The sequence below is a fragment of the Ochlerotatus camptorhynchus genome, unplaced genomic scaffold (genome assembly GCF_037179485.1).
Source record: "Ochlerotatus camptorhynchus isolate MF236.1 unplaced genomic scaffold, CSIRO-AGI_Acam_v1.1 ptg000434l, whole genome shotgun sequence".
NCBI lineage: Eukaryota > Metazoa > Arthropoda > Insecta > Diptera > Culicidae > Ochlerotatus > Ochlerotatus camptorhynchus.
In genome coordinates this window covers 8,792,974-8,814,320 of record NW_027040920.1, presented here as the reverse complement: position 1 = coordinate 8,814,320, position 21,347 = coordinate 8,792,974, and the positions used below count along the sequence as shown (strand labels likewise).

The 21,347-nt window shown below is 41.4% G+C and overlaps 1 protein-coding gene across 2 annotated transcripts in view; it reads left to right on the top strand.

Annotated features, from left to right (window-relative positions):
- Positions 1–21,347, top strand: part of gol (goliath) — a 281,563-nt gene that overhangs the window by 206,240 nt on the left and 53,976 nt on the right. For both annotated transcript variants that reach the window (XM_065234620.1, XM_065234621.1), the window contains exons 3-5: positions 20,085–20,220; positions 20,301–20,418; positions 20,541–20,612. In XM_065234620.1, the coding sequence (XP_065090692.1) occupies positions 20,085–20,220; positions 20,301–20,418; positions 20,541–20,612 (326 nt within the window). The remainder of the gene's footprint in view (positions 1–20,084; positions 20,221–20,300; positions 20,419–20,540; positions 20,613–21,347) is intronic.

Below are 21,347 nucleotides of genomic sequence, written 5' to 3'. Positions count from 1 at the left end.
AGCATCTTAGAACCATAACGCTTCGCGACAATACAGGACTGCGTTTTCGATTGATATGCAAATAGTTTCCGAGGTTAATGTTCAATATCAAATATACAAATGATGGTGGCGATTTATTGTGCTGTGGAAGAGCTTGGGGTTAAATCCATGATTTTCTGCACAGTAAGCAAAATCGATCCTTCCAGGGTCATCGAGCATCTCATAATCCACAGCGCTTCGCGTCAAAGTAAGAATATATGGATGAACTATCTATTATTGAATAACTATTCTTTACGATGATTACATGAAAGAAATAAAATATAAACTACAAACAAAACGTGACTACTAAAATCTCAAAAAGATATTCTTACAAATATATTTCACGCAACCAAAAATCTCAAAACCATTAGACGCTATAATGATACTCTGCACATTTTAGACACAAGAAGAGGCCACACAAAACACACAAAACCCGCAAAATCCACTTGCAGTCACAATCAACTATTCTACGAATCGCGAGCGCTCATGAATCATAAAACCGCCAACTGCGGCACTCTGAAATCGAAATTGACAGGCTCTATGGGTCAAACACCCGCCCTCCAATCTCCTTTCGCATCCAACAACACAAATCTCCATTACAACATCTAACGAATTCAAATCTCCGAAAATCTGCCTATCTTTCTATTGGACCTGTGGACATGCGTTAGCTCGACAAATTACAGCATGAACGTGGCTCTTTGAAAAGATGTCCAAGACAAAATTGTAGAAAACTGATAGATGGTATCGAAACAAGTAAACAAATAAACTGGAACGAACTCACCAAATAAACGATGGTTTGCACGTGAAGCCAATACTTGAAAGACTGTTGCATCTCATAATTCTAGCTAAACATTTCATAACATTCCTTCGGATCTTCAGATAAGCTCTTGCATCTTCTTCCAATCAGAATCATCGATTATGATAAACGAAAACACTTTGGAATGCATTTCCAACCGATCACTTTCACTTTCTTGCACTAAAATTAGAAAACGCCAAGAAAAAATAAAACCGTAAATTTGACACTCGGAAATTTTTCGCGTCCGTACAGAAGCAGAGCACACTTCGATCTCTCCCAATATGGCGGCCATCGGGTTTCACAAAAAGTGTAAAATATCCTAAGATCTGGGTATTTTCGGAACGGGGACCACGCGTAGATGCGTAGAAAATCGATAATCGATGCCATTTGTAGGATATTTTACATTTCTTCTGAAATTGGAAGGTACCATCTTGAATTTCAATATGGCGTTGCAAATCTATTTCTGGCTTCTAGATGTCAGCCCGATTCCAAAATACCCACATTGATCGGTATTTGACAGTATTTCACAGTGTTTCTGAGCCAAAGTCGCCATCTTGGATTTAAAGACGGCGTGACATCAATTTTTGGCATCAACGTCTGATCCTCATCCTGAAAATACTAATATTTTAGGGTATTTGACACTTTTCTACAAATCGGAAGCCGCCGTCTTGGATTACAAAATTGCGTCGGATATCGATTTCCGGTTTCTAGACGCCATCGCGATTCCAAGCCACCATCTTGGATTTCGAATAGGTGTCGCATATCAATTTTCGATCTGTAGACTTCGTACCGATTACAAAAACACCAATATTGATGTGTATTTGACCGTATTTCCACTTTTTCGTAAATCGGAAGTCGCCACCCTCGATTTCAAAATGGCGTCGGATATCGATTTTCATCCTCTAGACCTCATCCCGATTCCAAAAATACCTTTATTGATAAGTATTTGACAGCATTTCCCACTTTTTCCTAAACTGGAAGCCGCCATCTTGGAATTCAAAATGGCTTCGCATATCAATTTTTGATCTCTAGACGTCACCGCGATTCAAAAAATACCCATATTGATGGGTAAACAAACCACCCGAAAATGATAAATATTACACCCACGTGCACAGATCTATGCGCATACGCTTAAATGAACTGAGTGAACAATCAACAAAAGTCATGCGAACAGCTTCGCTTCAATTTAAAAATAAGTTCATTTGACAGTGAAAGAAGAACACGAGTCTAGCCAAAACAAACAGCATGAAAACCGATCGAAAGTGGTTCTGTTGATGTTGATGGGGATCTGCTCGAAGAGAAGACAGAATGACTTTCAATTGAATGTGATGGTTGACAGTAGTGCTGCACAATTTCGACAATACACGGTGATACTCAAAATTCTGCTTTGGTCACTCGTTTGAGCTAACAGTCATCGTCAAGGCAAATCATGTCAATTGTCAGTGGCATTTTTGTCAGTGACGAACATGTGCTGATTTGTTTACTAGCTAAATTTAAAATGAAATTAAATGTCTTGAGGAAAACATTCACATGGAGCCATTACAGTGAACAAGCATCTACGTCCTGAACAGCTTGGATAACAATAATGTGACTCAGAATGCAAGAAATTACCCTTTCTGTTAACAGGTGAATCTTTGTCATTGACGAAAAAATGAATGAGATTTTGACAAAGATTTTTTTGAGGATCAAGTCTATCATTGACTATGTGACAAACAATTCGCAAAAGTTTGTCAATGACAATGACAAATCTCAGCACTGGTTGACAGCTTCATCGTCACTTAACGATTTTCGATTGAAAGTGACTTTGTGGGGCCCTGGCACTAACACTTATCCTAGCCTTTTATGACTTATGGCTATAGCGTCATTACTCGCTTTCTGAAAAGAGAAGAGGGAAAGGAAAAGGAAAAGAACACATGGAAAAGGATTATGTGAAATCTATGAACATAAATATTATTTTTATTTGAAATATACAATATAGAAATGCATAACGGCGCGGTGGTCACTACCCGAGTCTTGTCACTATTATCAAGTCATAATAAGTAACAAGGACTAAAATGTGATCCTTTGATTGCTGGAAATTCCTGATTCCATAGTTTGAAGTTGTCACGACTAGGGTTCGGTGGTAGATCTTATACCAGGTGCTTTCCCAACGTTACTGGTTTGAAAAGATAAAAATTTACAAAATAGAACGAACTCACCAAGTTTAGCCAATTGAACCTGAAGGCTGCCTGACATGTGTTGATGTAGAAGTCCAAATTGTAGACGAAGCTTGACAAAGATCAACATGAAATAGTCCGGTTTATGGTAGTTGCGAGGAATGTCTTCCTTCGATTTGAGATAAACAAATGTATGTAAAGGGTGATACGGTCAAAATTTGGTCAAGGGAAAACGCGTGTAAATCGGTGAAATCGTTTATTTAAAAAATCAAATTAAATTTCTTTTTCAAGTTCAATTAGTATAAAATTCAGCAAAAAATATTCAGTTAGGCTTCCGCTTTTCCAAATCCGAATTGCCGGGCCTTACGCTTGACCCCTGCCATCAGATTTTGTACAGCCACCTTGTCCACCTTCTTCGCCGCAGAAAGCCAGTTTGCCTTGAACTGCTGCTCGCCCTTAGCAGTTTTTTTGGTCTTCTTTAGGTTCCGCTTGACAATAGCCCAGTATTTCTCAATTGGGCGGAGCTCTGGCGTGTTGGGAGGGTTCTTGTCCTTGGGAACCACCTGCACGTTGTTGGCGGCGTACCACTCCATGGCCTTTTTACCGTAATGGCAAGATGCCAAATCCGGCCAAAACAGTACGGAACAACCGTGTTTCTTCAGGAAAGGCAGCAGACGTTTATTCAAACACTCTTTCACGTAAATTTCTTGGTTGACAGTCCCGGAAGCTATGAAAATGCTGCTTTTCAAGCCACAGGTACAGATGGCTTGCCAAACCAGATATTTCTTTGCGAACTTTGACAGTTTCATGTGCTTGAAAACATCTGCTACCTTTCCCCTTCCTTTTGCCGTATAAAACTCCTGTCCCGGAAGCTGCTTGTAGTCGGCTTTGACGTAGGTTTCGTCGTCCATTACCACACAGTCAAACTTCGTCAGCATCGTCGTGTACAGCCTCCGGGATCGCGCTTTGGCCGTCGTATTTTGTTTATCATCGCGATTTGGAGTCACTACCTTCTTGTAAGTCGATAGTCCGGCTCGTTTTTTGGCTCGATGCACGGTTGTAGACGATACACCCAGCTTATTTGCGGCATCTCGGAGAGAGAGGTTAGGGTTTCGCTTGAAACTACCGGCAACTCTCTTTGTCGTCTCAGCGGCTTCCGGTTTTCGATTTCCCCCCGATCCAGACTTCCTGGCTGTCGACAAACGTTCCCCAAACACTTTAATTACATTTGTAACAGTTGATTTGGCAACTTTTAGCGATTTTGCCAACTTTGCGTGCAAGTAGCTCGGATTTTCGCGATGCGCGAGCAAAATTTTGATACGCTGCTCTTCTTGCTTGGACGGCATTTTGACAACTGAAGAGTGAATTCCAAAATCAAAATAGGAGCAACATTCTACACACACACACCTTCAAAATGAGGGGTGTTCAGGTTTTTTAAATGCAAAATTGAAAGAAATACGTCAAGTTGATATTGACCAAATTTTGACCGTATCACCCTTTAGTCGATTTTTTGTACGACACCACAAAGCATTCCAACCTGAATTCTGAGAATTCTATTCCCCTAAAATTCTTCTCAAAATACTCTTGAAACATTCTGAATCTTCCTGGAATGCTACTCGGAATTATTTTTAGAAATTTGCTCAAAAGTCTCTTTGAAATGCTCTAGCTTTCCTTGAAATTATCCTTACAATACCCGTAATAGTCGCTTCAGAACTACCTTGGTATTTACCGTTATTTCTTCTCACAATATTCTTGAAATAGTTCTCAAAATGACCTGGAACTTCTCTTCAAAATTCCTTTAGAATTATTTCTAAGATAATCTTAAAATTATGTCCAAGAGATATTTTGTTTAAATCTGAGATCTTGACCATCACGCCATAATTCATATTAAAAAAATTTCGGTGTCTGAAATCTCTAATTTTCAGTTTGAGATTCCAATGTTATTCCTTAGATCTCTTTTTTATAAAAAGTTTTAAAATTCAATTTAGCATTCGGTCCAATGAGCCACGCTTCTTCTTCTTCTTCTTATTCGCATTTCAAGCTTATTGCGTGCTCTCAAACTTAGTGTTTCAAATGCACTTCCACTGTTATTTATTGAGAGCTTTCGATGCCAATATCAATGCATGAATTTGTATATTGTGTGGCAAGCACAATGATTCTCTACGCCCAGGGAAGTCGAGAAAATTTTCAACCCGAAATATTCCCTCGACCGGAATGGGAATCGAACCCGCCGCATTCGGCTTGGTAATATCGTGCCTTTACTGACTAGGCTATGAGTTCCCATCCAATGAGCAACGTGGCCTTGGAATAAGTTACTTGTAATCATGAGAAAGTTCTAAATTCCGAGACTCATGATAATAAAATTGGCTATTTGATGCAATCTTGAAGCCTTTTGGTGTATTCCTTTTTTACTATATGTAGTTAATTATATGAAACCGGAAAAACTAAGATTGGCAACCGGGAAGAACAGGGAAAACCATAAATTCAATTTCTAAAATTCAGTGGCCCCTCTGCCCGGATCTTAAAAAAAAAACAATTCCTTGAATCATGTGTCTCCGCGTGATAAACATAAAACAGGGGAAATGGCTCTAATGTTGGCCTATGGATCTAAAATTGGGCCCATCGCTAAAAATCTGCTATTTATCAATTTTATCTAGATGAACGCGTCATTGGGACGGTACTGATGGATATTTTTGGTCGCTATTGAAAAAGTAGTCGATTGCTGAATTTATGTATGGGCCCAAATTAAGTACATTTAGCCCGACATTACATCCATTTCCCCTACTGCAGTATTTTATAATTAAAAAAAAAATGTAAGATTTACAATCGAACCCACCACCTCTAGCACGATTTCGTAGCTGAATATACAACTTCCAACCTTTATTTTGCCGATAAGTATCGGAAAACTACAGTAATGCCTGCGCCACAAAGCATTCCAACCAGTTAATCACGACCAGCATCACTTAAACGCTCTCAAATTGCCATAATTACAAAACCTAATAGAGACGTTCACAATTTCCTAGACAATAAATTCAGCAAGTCAACCCGAGCTCCCATTACCGGTTACACAATTGCAGTTTGCAGTTTGCCAATGTTCCACCTCCAAACGAAAGCGAAATCGATCATTATCGGAACCAGTGATCCAGATTCCTCCTAAGCAGCATTACATTAGTTCACGACCAAACTACCGACGACGACGACGACGACGACGATGACAAACGACAAATCGGTCTCCACCCCATGCGCGATTTGCTACAAAGCAGAAACCGTGCCTAATATTGCAGCAAATTGCTAGGCTTTTGTTGTTTGAATTGCAGTGGATGATGTTAAATAACAACGGGAGGCAAAAACACGATACGAGTCGAGTTAAATTATGATCATTTATGCTCGCCTCTGACTCGGTTCGCAGTCAGTTCTCAGGTTGGTTCTGCCCTCAATCCCTTAATTGGGCGGTAGTAGCTTCTCGCAACCCCGCAACTATGCACGTTTGAAATGGACTTTTTTTTTTTGGTTTAATTTTGCAAGTAGACAGTCTAAGCAAGACCCGCCAAGACAATGACTGTGACTCCGCAACGTCAATCGCTGATCATTAGAGGAAATTTCGAAATTACGTTAGTTAGACCCTGTAGAACAATTGGGTCAAAAGTCTCTCGCAGCTCGTTGAAATGAACATTAAAGCCATCGTCGTCGACGTTTGCGGCATATGGTTTTCAAAAAAGTCACGAACGGTGTTGAAACTATTCACCCGAAACCGCGTCAACAGAACGAAACACCCTTGAGGTGAAAGCCCTTCACTGAGACACGGCGGCCGGTGCCGTGCAGTAGAGTCATGTCGTGGCAATATGACACTGAACCGACATGCATGAAATGTGACGATGAGCGCCACGACAAGGTGCTTTGAAAGGGTTCTTCTTACTACCGTGTTGTGGCTGTGTGTGAAAGAACTTGCATTCACTCAATGTTCCTGGCGCCGGCAATTACCTACCAACCGCGCTGTATGTTTCTTCTATTTTGATTCATGCGTAGAAAATGAAATAATATGGCGATACACACATTACTTGCTCAGTTTTCATTATTTAAATGCCAACTATATTCATGCCACCCAATTTGGTTGATTCGAAGGGGTAATAGAGTGGAAGCAAAGTGAGCGATCAATTTGTGCAATGTGATACATTTGCCAAATCGTGCCCTTTGTCGGTTCATACCGCAGGGTTACGGGACCAATTCTTGTCCCACGCTCTTGTTGTGGGCATATCGTAAAAGCTTAGACACGAAGCCTGGAGTTAACAACAATCCTTCGATTTTGATTTCAGATTGCAGACCCGCAAGAATAGGTACCCTTTCCCTATGGCTAGTGCAATTGCAAAGTGCATCTTCGTTGGGGAGGGGTTGCGGAGACAGACAGAACTGCACCATGAAATGCATTTTTCTTTCTCCGCCGGGCTAATGGAGCGAGGGCGAGACACGATGTGAAGGTTGTTTCCGACGACGCCAGACATGCGCTCGCCTTGCATCCTCCTCGGTTACGGAATGAAGTGAGGTGAGGTGGAGTTTTTTGTTTTCCGCGGGTGAGTCACCACCATTGTTATGATGGTACCTACTGCACTAAACGTGATTTAGAAGGGGTACAAATTGGGTAAGAAAGGAGCATAGAAGAGTGTTATTGTTGTATAATCAAAAGGTCAGCTCCAGCGCTGATTTGGAAACATTCTCAGGATGGTGACTGAACCGGGAAAACCGGGAGAATCGGGAATTGCAAACAACTGGAAAAACCGGGAATTTGATTGGATCCTTGAAATATTTGTTTGTACCTATATTAATCGAATTCTGTTAATAAATATCCTAAGTAAGATATCTCGCTATTTCGCTTAGTACAATCTTCAATATTTCTCCTAGAGCGGAATTTTTTACTTGTCCGTAGTACAGCATACCATCAATTCAGTTTGAAATTTATAAAAAAATAGCAATGTCTCAGAGTCTGACATTTTGAATAGTTTTATTAATTTTTGAACGTTCAAAACTTTTGACGTCACAAAATCTAGAAATTTTCACTATTTCTAGGATATTGGATGTACGTTCATAGCAGGGCTAATAGCAGGTCACTTTTTAGTTGAGTACTTGGCACTAAGGAAGTCTACATTAGTTATTACAAAATATCTGTTAAAAAAAACCATTGTAGCCAGGGTCCCAAGTAACATTTTAAGTTTTATTAAATACTACAAAGCAACTATAAAACAACATTCATAAAACCCTGGTCAAGGCTATTTTGTAATTAATGCATCCACCAAAACCTCATTAAGATTAGAATATGTCTAGTTGGCCCACCCTGGAGAAAGTTCTGAAGGGTGTATTCTCGAAGCTCTTCAAGATTGATTTACTGCAAAAGGTTGCATGACGAACGCATTGAGAACCACTTGGAAGCTACAATAAAAGCTATTTAGCAACAATAAAAACCCTTTCCGAGCTATTTCCCCTAGCCACATGCTGAATCCACTAGGAAAGCATCATTCAAGATAGAAATGGATTTATGAATCCGATCTTATCAAAATAATTAAAATAGAAACTGATGGGATAAAAATCTTGTTGAATATCCAAATTTGTCACAATAGTTCTCATTAGGAGGCCTAGTTTTAAGTGCCATATTAAATTTTATGTGAAATGTACGTGAAAACATCGACAAAATTAAGTCCACCCTCGTAAAACGTCGATTTGGCCAATTATTTAACATTGAAAAAAAAAATATATTCTTTAAATCGAGCTTGGCCGAGATTTTTTTTTATTATTTTCGCATTTAAATGTTTGCACATTGGTAAATGTACCAAAATATAGTTATATATAAGGAAATATTGATTGAAGATCGAAGATTGTAAAAAAACAAGCAAACTAATTGTAACATGGCGGCGGCATCAAAGTTGATTTTCATGGGTCATTTGCGAAAAAGTTGTTTTGCTTTCAAGAATTCCTTAACAAATTAATAAGGTTTTAAAATGGCTTTTATGAAGAAAACTTGCAGGCTGAATTGTATTTATCTAAAGACATTTTGCTTGATCCTAACCCGTTCAGATTTATGGCAGCATTTATGGAGGCAAAGTTGCCTGCAAAAAGTTAAACGTCAAAGTTTGTTTATCTTTCGATAGTTGCGCTGTGAGATCCAGGATTCTTCCAGGTTTTCTCCCGATGGATTGGGAGCAGTTGCTCAGATAGTTTGCGATATTGTTTTACAACATTTCGCATTTCGAACAGCTGGAAGCGCAATCGTTCCCGGAAAAGATCCCCTTATTCCGGATGGTTACAGAAGTGCACCATCCAATGATGCAGAGATGTACGGATGAATAAAATTTCTAAGAGTCTTTCGCCGAATAAAATCGCTGTTTTGGATCAGAAACCAGCTGATCTCCGCTAACTAATAGTTTCATTGGTTTGCTGTCGGTTGTTATTTCGATTGTCATCGCAAGATCTGGAGAAGGCTGGTATGTTTTTCAACTTTAGACAATGTTTTATGAGTTCGAGGGCCCCGCTCACTTTACTCTTCTCCGACAGATTGTCAGTCGTTGGTGGTGTGCTGGTTCTTCTAAAGAAGTAAATTTATCTGAAATTGACTTTATTTTTTCATCCTACTTCGTCTATCCTTCGAGATTTCCTTGTCATAAATTTGGCATTTATTAACTATAAGGAACCATCTTTTAAGCTCAATTTGTAAACAAAGTATTTGGGGAGTTAATGATACTTTTTAAAAAGGCTAAAAAGCAACAATAAATGCTTTTTTCTCTAATGCAAAACCTAATTGTTTTATGGTTACTTTTATAATGATAGAACACGTTTATAAAGTATTTTATCATGACATTAATAAACAATTGCTAATGACGTTTATGCTTGAATTACAGAACAGTTTTAAGGAGGGATTGATAACTGTTTTAAATTTATTTTTAAAACAAGACAGTTTTCGACTTTCTTGCCAGACTATAAAAGGTTTTTAAAACAGCAAAAAGCTGAATTACCAAGCAGGAATGTTTTACACTTTAAAATGCTATATTTAAACTAAATGGATTGTTCATTGCCGTTATAAAACCATCATAAATCAGAGTGGATGCTAAACGGTTACTGGATTGTTACTTGGGGTGTTTAGTGAACCGCAAACATTAAAGGAAATTCCAGGAAAAATAAAGGGAAATGCCTTCCATTTCGATTACAAATCATGGAAAATATACCTACTTTCCCCGAAAATAATATCTAAACCTTGGAAACTATTTGTCTGTGTTTGGGTATTTGTCTGTGCTAGATTTTCAGAAGTCTGAAGAATCATAAAGAAATTAAAAAAATCCAAAAGAAATTTAAGACAATTTTAAAGGAATTCAGGAATTGATAACACTAAGATATTTCAGAGAAGAATACCAAAGTACAGCCTACGAAATTCTGATGTAAAATTAGGTGCTCTGTGCGCCGATTTCTTCATCTTTGCTTAAATCTTAAACCAGGCTTATCCATATATTTACATATATACGAGCGTCGCTTTAGAATTTTATTTAAATTTATTTAAATACAAAATTCAGGTCCGATTTTTTTTGGCTTTATTACAGAGATTTTTAGCCGTTGGCTAGTTCATCTCTATAAAATAGGAGGCCCCAGAGGGGGGTTCTGCCCGCAAATTTTGTTACGGAGTTGGCTTACAATTCACATATACTCAAATAGAAGCAATTAAAACAGATTCCAGTAAAAATACTAACAATACAGGCAACGAGAAAAAAAAAACAATCTTGTACATCAAAGTTATGTGCCGGCGCCGGTGGTGTAGTGGTAAGCGTGACTGCTTTCTAACACCCCGATGGGTCTGGGTTCAATCCCAGCAGAGGTCGGTGGGATTTTTCTGAGGCATAAAAATCTCTGGTCACGTCTTCCTTCGGAAGGGAAGTAAAGCCGTTGGTCCCGGCTCATGTGTATGTGTGTTGAATGGGTGCGATATCCTACGCAGGTGTGGAAGCTGCCTTCCTGCACATTCGATTGCCGTCAATGGATGGCAATCGATGTCCGTCGGTGATTGGCACTAGATTGCAGAACAGAGACCGACGTTAAATAAAGGAAAGAAGATCAAAGTTATGTAGGGTTTTGAAAGAGAACGGAGCTCCACCGTAGGAGGGGTAATCGCCCGTCCGGCAGAGATGTCCCGTCAGCCAAAAGAAAGTTAAAAGGACCTTAATGTTGTTATGTAGCCCAGCGTCCTTGAGGAAATAAATAACTGTCCCTAATGCTGTTGGAAAGTGCGTACTGCTCCCGTAGTTGTTGGCATTGCGGACACAGGCATAGGATGTGTTCCACCGATGCAGTGGTTCCGCAAACGTGGCACATTCTGTGGAACTGCGTCCCACCAAAACTATGTGAGATCCTTGTATGGCCTGTCCTAAGACGAGAAACCACCTTCTGATCCCGTAGTTTCGACACATCCGTCCACTTGCTCGTCGTTCCTTTGATTCTTCGGATGAAGAGGGATTGGGATTGGCACCACTCTGCTTCCCAGGCTTCCCACATTTTGCTGACTATCCATCGCTTTATGTCCTGTAGTGGCACTTCGTCGGTGTAACGGGGGCCAGCTGGTCCAGACCCTGTTAGGCTGTCGGCTTCGCTGTTTCTTGGGATACTGCAGGGCCCAGAGATGCGGGAAAACACCGTGTTCGGAGGTGTGGCCTCCACAATAGCCTGTATCCAGGGGTGAGTCAGGGTCTCAGATGGGGCTTGTATCACGCTGTACGAATCGGATAGCACCAGCATGGGCCGGTCCGAGGGTGTTGTAACGGCAACAAAGATGGTCGCAGCTTCGGCGGAGAAAATCGAGCATTGTGGCGGTAGGCTGCTGCTCATCGGTGCTGAAATTCCGGCTACTCCAATTCCGACCCCGGCTCGGGAAAGCGATCCGTCCGAGTTATCTCCAGCCTTGAACCTGCTCTTTATCCGAGTCTCGATTTTTGGTGGAGGTATGCGCCAACTTTTGTCTCCGTACCAGTGGACCTTGGCCACTGGAGGGGAGCTCCGAATTGGCAGTCATGCGGAGGAGTCTATTCCCCTCATCGAGGAGAAAGATCCTGTCATTTCCGGAGGTCATTGCTGTAAAGGCAGCGGCTTTCGTTGCAATTGCTGCGGTTATACGATGGCGGAAAGGCGGAATACCCGCTTCGATACATGCGGCATCGGCGGGCGTTGACGGAAGAAGACCGGAGACAATCCGAGCGTAGATGTTGAAAGTTGGTGCTAGTATCTGCACGAGCTTTTCGGTGGCGATGCACGTCATCTCAAGACCGTACAGTAGGCGACTATCGATGACGGCTCTTGCAACCCGGAAACGAGTGTCGCGATTTTTAGGGACCGGTCAACAAGTACCCCCAGAATACGGACCGTCTTCTTCAGTGGTATGGGCTGGCTTTGAACTTTGATAGGTGACCCGCTGACACGATGCCGAGATGGACACACGTGGCATCTGACGCTTTTGGTGGCCGAAAGCTGGAAACCTACCGCGCTGGCCCACCTGGCTACAGCGGAGACTGCTACCTGGGCCTTGATCCTGTTACGTGCTGCTGTTGGGCCGGTAGTTACGATAAGTACATCGTTAGCATGCACGAAAATGTAAACATTTTTCGGCAGTCCTCCGAAAACTCCGGTCAAGGCAAGAGGGTAACGGCGATAGCTGAACCTTGTGGGACGCCCGTCTCTTCTCTGAAAAGCTGGGACCTCGTGTTGCCAACTGCGACTCTGAAAGAACGATCGGTCAGGAAATTTTTGATGAAGCTACTCTAAGACGAGGGGCGTCCTGTTGAAGGCCTTTGATATATCCAGCGAGACGATCTCGGTGTGGAGACCGCTATCGTTGGCACTCTTGAGGACCTCCCCTAATGTTGCGAAGTAAGTTTAAGTTCCGTACCCTTGATGGAAGGCGTGCTGTCGATGATCTAGCAGGTTTTCGGCTTCAAGGAAATGCTTTAGCCTCCTGTTGACCATTCGCTCCAGGACCTTGGCCATACAGCATGTCGAGGCTATTGGCCGGAGGTCCAAAATAATTTTGGAAATAATTCCAATGTAATTAAAAAAATTGCTTCATGTGCATTTTAACAAGAGTTCTGAGAAGAATTCTATGATGATAGGATGAGAATTCTTGGTCCAATTTTTTTTAAAGAGAGCTCTGATAATAATTCCATGGAAATCCCGTGAACTCCAAAAAATGATCTCTGCGGATAGTTCTCAAACAAATTCTTAGAAGAGTTTTAATGGTATTCTGAGACGGATTTTTGATTTGAGGATTCTGAGGACATACCATGGGAATTTTGAGGAGAATACGAATTGAATATCCAATAGAATTCAGAGGAGAAGTCCTAGATTATTCTAAGGAGAAATTTATGACATTTTTTAGGTTACCTGCATGGGAATTCTAAGGAGAATTCAAATATATTTAAAATGGATGTATAGAAGGAACCTTCAGGGAATTCCTGGAAGAATCATTAAAGCATCGATTATAATCTACTTTAAATAATCATGTTTTACTACTACATGCGTGAAGTTTTTTTTTATCTAGTTCGTTTATTTGTAAGGCTCAATCGCGTTAGCTTTACAGAGCCGATAATTCATTGTTCTTTGTTTGTAACAAAATTCACTTAATTCTATGTCTAGTAGGAGTTGGGCCGAATACTCGCGGCTTACTCGAGGTTAGAGGGGTACATTGTCGAAGGATAGGAAAAAGGGAGGAGCTTGGGGTAGGGTTTCGTTGTCTGATCAGAGTGATGTCACCAGTATGAACGGTAGTGTGGTTCTAGATTCGTCTGGAGTTCGACCGGCTATGGTGACCAGTGGGCGACGATGAGGCTCATCGAGACGGGGGACAAGACATTATTATTATTTAGCTTTATTAAGGAGGCTTTCAGCCTTGGGCTGGTTCGCCTCCAGAGTGGGACAAGACAAACAAAAACTAATAAAGAGATACAAAAGACAAACGAATTAAATTCATATACTAGACATTTGCAGAAACACATAAATCGACTGCATATAGCAGAGATCGCGGGTACCCAACACGTCTCTGATAGGGATACAGGGTTGTCTTCCTTGGGCCTCGAGGGTATTCAAAAGTCGCTCTCTGGCGGCGTCATTATCCGTACATTGCCAAACTGCGTGATCGATGTTGTCGTAACCGTTTCCACACCGACATATGTTGCGTCCACGAGGTTTATTCTATTGAGATGCGCATCTAGCGAGTAGTGGTTGGACATAAGTCTACTCATCACGCGAATGAAGTCACGACTTAAGCCCAAGCCTTTAAACCACGCTCTCAAAGAAACATGAGGAATAATTGAATGTAACCACCGTCCAAGATTTCCATTGTCCCAATCGGTTTGCCAACTCGAAAGGGTACTCTGACGCACTAAATGGTAAAATTCATCGTGTGAAATTTGCCTGTCATAAAATTCGCCTTCCTGCGCACCCACCTTTGCGAGAGAGTCCGCCTTCTCATTGCCTGGGATTAAGCAATGTGAGGGGACCCATACAAAGGCAATCATATATGATCTTTCGACCAACACACTCATCTGCTCCCTTACCTTTGAAAGGAAATAAGATGAGTGCCTACCTTGTTTCATCGACCGAATAGCCTCAATCGAACTGAGACTATCCGTGAAGATGAAGTAATGGTCTGCGGGCATGTTGGAAATCATCCCCAATGCGAAGTTGATTGCTGCCAGCTCAGCAACATAAACGGAACAAGGTTCCTGAAGTTTGCGGAAGACGCTAGAGTTTTCATTAAAGACACCGAAGCCAGTGGATCCACTGAGACGAGACCCGTCTGTAAAATATCTGTTCACGCAATTGACGTGTTGGTACTTTTCAGTAAAAATACGTGGGATAATAATAGTTCGAAGTTGATCTGGAATCCCATGAATCACTTGTTTCATGGACAGATCATATTCAATTGAGGAACTGCGATTGGTGAAGTGAGCACGGTCTGGAGTATAACAAGGAAGACACATATCCGAGGATACGTAGTGGTGGTAGATTCTCATAAATCGAGAATTTCAGTCCGAGAATTTCTTCAAAATTTTCAATTATAAGTGTGTTCGTCACTCCGCATTTGATTAGCATTCTTAGAGAGATCTCCCAGAAACCGTTCTGGAGGGGTGTTACTCCTTCCAGAACATCGAGACTCATGTTATGCGTTGAGTGCATACAGCCGAGAGCAATACGCAGACAACGACATTTGACACATGACATTTTCCTGCCGAGAGAAAGCAGTAAGATCCGTACTCTAGAACAGAGAGAATTGTTGTTTTATAAAGCGTTATGAGGTCTCCCATGTGCCGCAAATTGAAAGGAGAAAGTTGATCCTCTGCTGACATTTTTGCTTCAAATACGTAATATGGGTATTCCAAGTGCACTTTGAATCAAACCAGACCCCAAGGTACTTGAAAGACAATGATTGAGTAATGTTTCTGCCCAAAAGATTAAGTTGCATTTGGGCTGGGTATCGCTTTCGAGTAAACACTACCAGTTCAGTTTTCTGCGGCGAGAATTCGATCCCTAGATTCCTAGCCCAAGAAGACAAGTTATCTAAGGAACTTTGCAATGGTCCTTGCAAGTCCACGGCATGTGGACCTCTTACGGAAACCACACCGTCATCTGCAAGTTGTCTTAGCGTGCATTGTTCTGCCAAACAGTTGTCGATATCTTTGACATAAAAGTTATAAAGAAGAGGGCTGAGGCATGAGCCTTGGGGCAGGCCCATGTAGCTAATTCTGGAAGTTGTCAGTTGTCCAAGGGAAAAGTTCATTTGCTTTTCTGACAACAAATTGTACAAGAAATTATTTAAAATTCCAGAAAGTCCACATCTGTGCAGATTGTCTTACAGATTTTCAATGGAAACTGAATCAAAAGCCCCCTTAATGTCCAAGAATACTGAAGCCAATTGCTCCTTGTGCGCAAAGGCCAGTTGAATATCTGTGGAAAGCAGCGCTAGACAATCGTTTGTTCCTTTGCTCTTGTGGAACCCAAACTGTGTATTTGATAGCAAGTTATTTGTTTCGACCCACTGATCGAGTCTCCGAAGGATCATTTTCTCCTACAATTTCCTAATGCACGAAAGCATAGCAATCGGACGGTATGAGTTATGGTCAGACGCTGGTTTGCCAGGTTTTCGAATGGATATTACTTTGACCTGTCTCCATTCAGGCGGAACAATGTTGTTTTCTAGTAAAGAATTGAATAAGTCTAGCAAGCGTCTTTTAGCAATATCTGGGAGATTTTTCAGAAGATTGAATTTAATCATATCGCTTCCCGGTGAGGAGTTGTTCGATGAAAGAAGAGCCATAGAAAATTCCAGCATTGTGAATGGTCTATCCAGAGAGCCGCCGCTCGGAGACGCTTCTCGAAGAATGTGTTGTGCTGGAACTGAGTCCGGACAGACCTTTTTTGCGAAATCGAATATCCATCGGTTGGAGTATTCTTCACTCTCATTAGAAGATGAGCGGTTACGCATGTTCCGAGCCACCCTCCACAAGGTGTTCATTGAGGTTTCTCGTGAGAGTCCCTCGACGAAATTGCGCCAATAACCGCGTTTTTTTGCTTTGATTAATTGTTTCAGCTTTGTCTCAAGCTTTGAATATTCCTCGAAGTAAATGGAGGTTTTGTGTCTACGAAAAGCTTTGAAAGCATCAGATTTTTCTACATACAATTTTGTGCATTCTTCGTCCCATCCAGGTGTGGCTGGTCTCCTTTTGAAGGGCGCACTTGGAACTTTTCTTTTTTGTGCTTCCAGTGAGCTTTTGTACATCGAATCGGTGAGGAATCGATATTCTTCCAATGGTGGAAGCGTATCTCTATTGACTTGGCACCGATTGTCACCGCCGTTGCATATTTATGCCAATCTATGTTCCTTGTAAGATCAAATGGAACTCGAGATGGTTCTACAGAGTGAGGGGCACACTTAATTGAAATGATGATTGGCAAATGATCGCTACCATGGGGATCATTGATAACCTTCCACACACAATCCAATGATAGCGATCTTGAACACAAAGATAAGTCGAGTCGGCTTTCTCGAGCCGGAGGTTTTTCTATACGTGTCGCTTCACCAGTGTTCAAAATAGTCAAGTTGAAATCGTCGCATAAATCGTAAAAAATAGCCGCTCTATTGTCGTCATATAGATCGCCCCACCCAGTACCATGGGAGTTCATATCACCCAGAATTAATACTGGGGATGGAAGAATCGAAACTAGATTCCAGAGTTGACTACGGCTAATGGAGGTTCTTGGTGGAACATACACTGAAGCTATGCAAAGGTCTTTGTTCTTCACATTTATTTGGCAAGCGACAATTTCGATGCCTGATAGAGGGAAATTTTGTAGAAAGGGTAGCACTTTTTGATCCCTAAAAGTACTCCTCCATAAGAATCGTTTCTATCCAGGCGTATAATGTTAAAATCGTGGAAGTTGAGTTCTTTATCGGAAGAAAGCCATGTTTCACAGAGAGCAAATATATCCCAATCAGAATTGTGAAGTAAAAATTTGAACGAGTCTAGTTTAGGCACTAGACTACGGCAGTTCCACTGTAGCACCGTGATCATATCTTCAACCTCGTTCGACGAATTATCCATCGAAAGATATGATTGATGCAAGGAGGGGCCATGAAACAGTCAATTGCTTAAGATATGATTCTAACGTTGGAAGCAAGGCAGAAACTAAGTTTCTAAGAGGGTCTTGTATGTTGAACATATTTAATATGAATTCCACAATGTCCGAAAAAGCTAGCAAACCTCGTTCGGACTTGGATTTCTTTTGAGAAGTTTGAGGAGCAGCTTTTTTGTTTTTCTTATCTTTGTTGGGTAATGGCGGAAAATCCTTACTGCAGCCAGGAAGTGGAGCAGTAGGAGCCTTCGATTTAATTTTTTCATCCCTATTACCCTGGGAATTTTGCAATCCTCTTACGGCGCACTTTTGGGGTGGAGCATTTTCGTTTTGAGGATCCGTTCGTTTTCAAAGGTGCGTGTACCACCGTAGAGTCACCCTCATCGGATGAGTCAGAGTCCGATTCTTCAGCTGACAAAATCGAAAATTGATTTTCATCTTGGACGGCTGATGCAGCCTTCACCATTTGTGCATATGACTGCTTGGAGCGTCCAGAGATTGAACGCTGCACTTTATCGGAGTGCTGTTTGTACATCGGGCACTCCTGCAAGGGGTGAGGATTCTCGCCACAATATGCGCATTTTACTGATTCTTTGTGGCAAGAATTCTCTATGTGGTTTTCACCACATTTGCCACAACGAGTTTTGTTGCCGCAATGGCTGGCTGAGTGTCCCAGCCTTTTGCAGTTGGTACAATTATATACCCTCTGTACAAACAACCGCACCGGAAAAATAAGCACCATCAACTTTAACAAAGTTTGGGAGAACTGAACCAGCGAAAGTCACCCGAAACGAGTCTGAATGCTGATAAACTTTTTTGCCATCTTGCAAAGATACTGAATGCAGTTGCCTGACATCCAGTATCTGTACCTGATCTCCGATTTTCGAGTTTTTGAAGCAACCCGATGCTCGTTTTAAGTCCGCGACACTCAGACTCACGTCGGAGACCACACCTTCTATCTCCACATCTCGAGAAGGGATGTAGATGTTGTACTCGACACTAAACAGCTCGTGTTCAGCAATTTTATTTGCCACATCATAATTCGGTGCTTCTACACGCAGTTTATTGAATCTCTCCTTATGTACCAAGATTCCCAGATACTTACGCAGCAAGTCTCTCGAAATGTCGAGAGTTTTCAAAGTTTTATTTTTAGGCCGAAAAAAGACAACCCATGGTCCTTTCGAAGACGGTTGATAGTATCTAGTTCGCGCAACGTAGGCATCTGAAGACGCCATAAGTGTTGCGCAAACGCGGTGCACAACCGCTTAAAAAGAAAAAAAAAACTTCAAAAAACCTTCACCAATTAATCTACTTAACTACTAGTTGTTAATATTTTGTTACCCAGTGTATGAACAAACAAACAAAACAATTACAAAATTATCAAAAAAAAAAAAACTTTTTATTAATTGCAAGAAGTTGCACCACTATGTCAGATGTCATTTAGATTGGAAGTGACGTTTTAGTGTTACTGGATGTGTTGAAAAAATTCGAAAGCAAGATTAAAAAATGGCCGAGTTTTCCCTCAAATATGAATGATTGACCATAACAAACAATTATGCAAAGTTTCATGCAAATCGGAGCAGGTCGCATCAGATCGATTCGTCATTTGGCGTGGAACTGCACAACAATGTTGGACTGTTTTGTCACGTTTGCACGTTCTGCAGCAGGACCGGAATCCGGGTGAAGGGGCGCGGAACTATTTTGTTTTGCTCCACTACTCTTCTCACCTACTTACTCAGTATTTTTTTTATTGCGACGCACTTTTGTGCAACGGCAAACGAAAAAAAAAAACAAGTGCAAACGATAGGGTAGAGAACTGCTTCGGCCTAATCGCCCATTTTGGGCCTATCGAGCAGAAAACTTCAAATAAATCCATGATTTCAGAGTTAACAAGTCAATTATGCGTTTGGTACGATACTTTAGTTAATAAGCTACCGAACGAAGTCAATGAGAACGCGTGATATGAAGATTTGCACCCATTATTCTCAAAAACAAAAGAAGTGCTCCGACCGAATCAATTTTTATCTTCATCCGAGAGGCCGAAGTGAATTCATTGGCATTTCAATGGCGTTTCAATGCGTTAGGCCGAGTTTAGAATCCGTAGGCCGAGTTTGGCGTCAAGAAGCAGTGTTAGACTTTTGGCAATATTTCAACGATTGGTTTCTCTATATCAAATCTTTTGGTACGTACGGAAAGGTAAATAAATTTGGAAGCCATCAGTAACAATAACATTCCGTTTGGTGCTAAACTGCGCTAGATTAAGAAAGACTAAGTGCGGGTTGTGCTTAATAGGCCGGAAATGGGGTATTTAACCCTACTTCCTGCTGCAATGAAAGTGTTTGCATTCGTTCTATAACTGACCTCACTTCATTCGCCTTCAACACACATTCCACAGTTCGTTTAATTTGTTTGCCAAATTTCACAGTACTGCCTAAAAGCTCGAAGGTCTAATTGGTTGTTCTTTGCAGGAAACATCACCGCAGTCTTCACGACCAAAGCCAAGGGTCACGAACTGATCGACAACCTGGAGCGGCAGGGCTACGAACTAACGATCGCAATCATCGAGGGAAGTCACCACATCCGCTCGCTGGCCAACATCAATCGGTAGCTTGAACCTCGTAACGACGGCTTCGTTTTGTCGAATCCAATTTTCACCAAATCCCCTTCCCATCATTCTTTTCCAGAACATCGGTGCTGTTCGTTTCCGTATCGTTCATCGTACTGATGATCATTTCGCTGGTGTGGCTGGTGTTCTACTACGTGCAGCGGTTCCGGTATTTGCAAACCAAAGATAAACAATCGGTAAGTACCTACCATTAATTGAGCGTCGATGTGTGACACACTTTCGAGAGTTGATAAATACAATTGCATGTTTCAAGATTGTAAATTGATTGATTTTTTTTCTACCCTCCTATCTCCCGCAGAGGCGACTTTGCAACGTAGCGAAACGAATCATTGCCAAAATTCCTACCAAGAGTATTAAATCAGATGACAAGGTAAGTTCTCCCATGGGCTGTTTCGGTTGTGCGGGGAATCATTCCGGACCGGAGAGGTAATTGAATCAGCATTTTCGGGTGGAAGAACCGGAAAATCGATTCATTCATGTTTTGGTTGCTCTTGTTGTTTCAGTTTTTATTATGCTTTTTTGTTTTCGATCGAAGAAGAATCGAAGGAAGTCGCAACAGCTGTTGGGAAGATTACGCGATTCATTGGTCTCACGGCAGCTCCCTCCCGGTTGTGGCGGCAGAGGTGCTTGAATTGAGCTATTAGACACGAGTGTTGTACAGTTTTTTGAACTCTTTCCAAGTTGGTGCGAGGATGAGCTTCAAAACAATCGTGAAACAGTTCGATTCAGCTTTTGATTTTTGCGGCTAAAATTGGTAAAAGATTCCCAAAAAAATAGCAAGGGGCTTTTGGCTTGCCAATCGAATCAGGGACAAAGAACTTCAACCAGTTCATTGTGCATAGTTGTAGTATTGTTAACTCAAAATTAGCTTATTGAACGCACATGGGGCTGATATGCGATTACACTTATTTTCTAGAACAGACACATTTGACCATATGAGTAATTCTCACTGAAACCAGTCCACTTTTTGCACGAGGTTCTCAAAAACTTAAAATGATGGACCCCTCTTTTTTTATAGTGCGTTTATTTTTCCAGGCTCATTTGCTGCAGCTTTGCAGAGCCGATTGATGGACCTCTCGGTAACTAAAACTTTCCAAAATGCTCA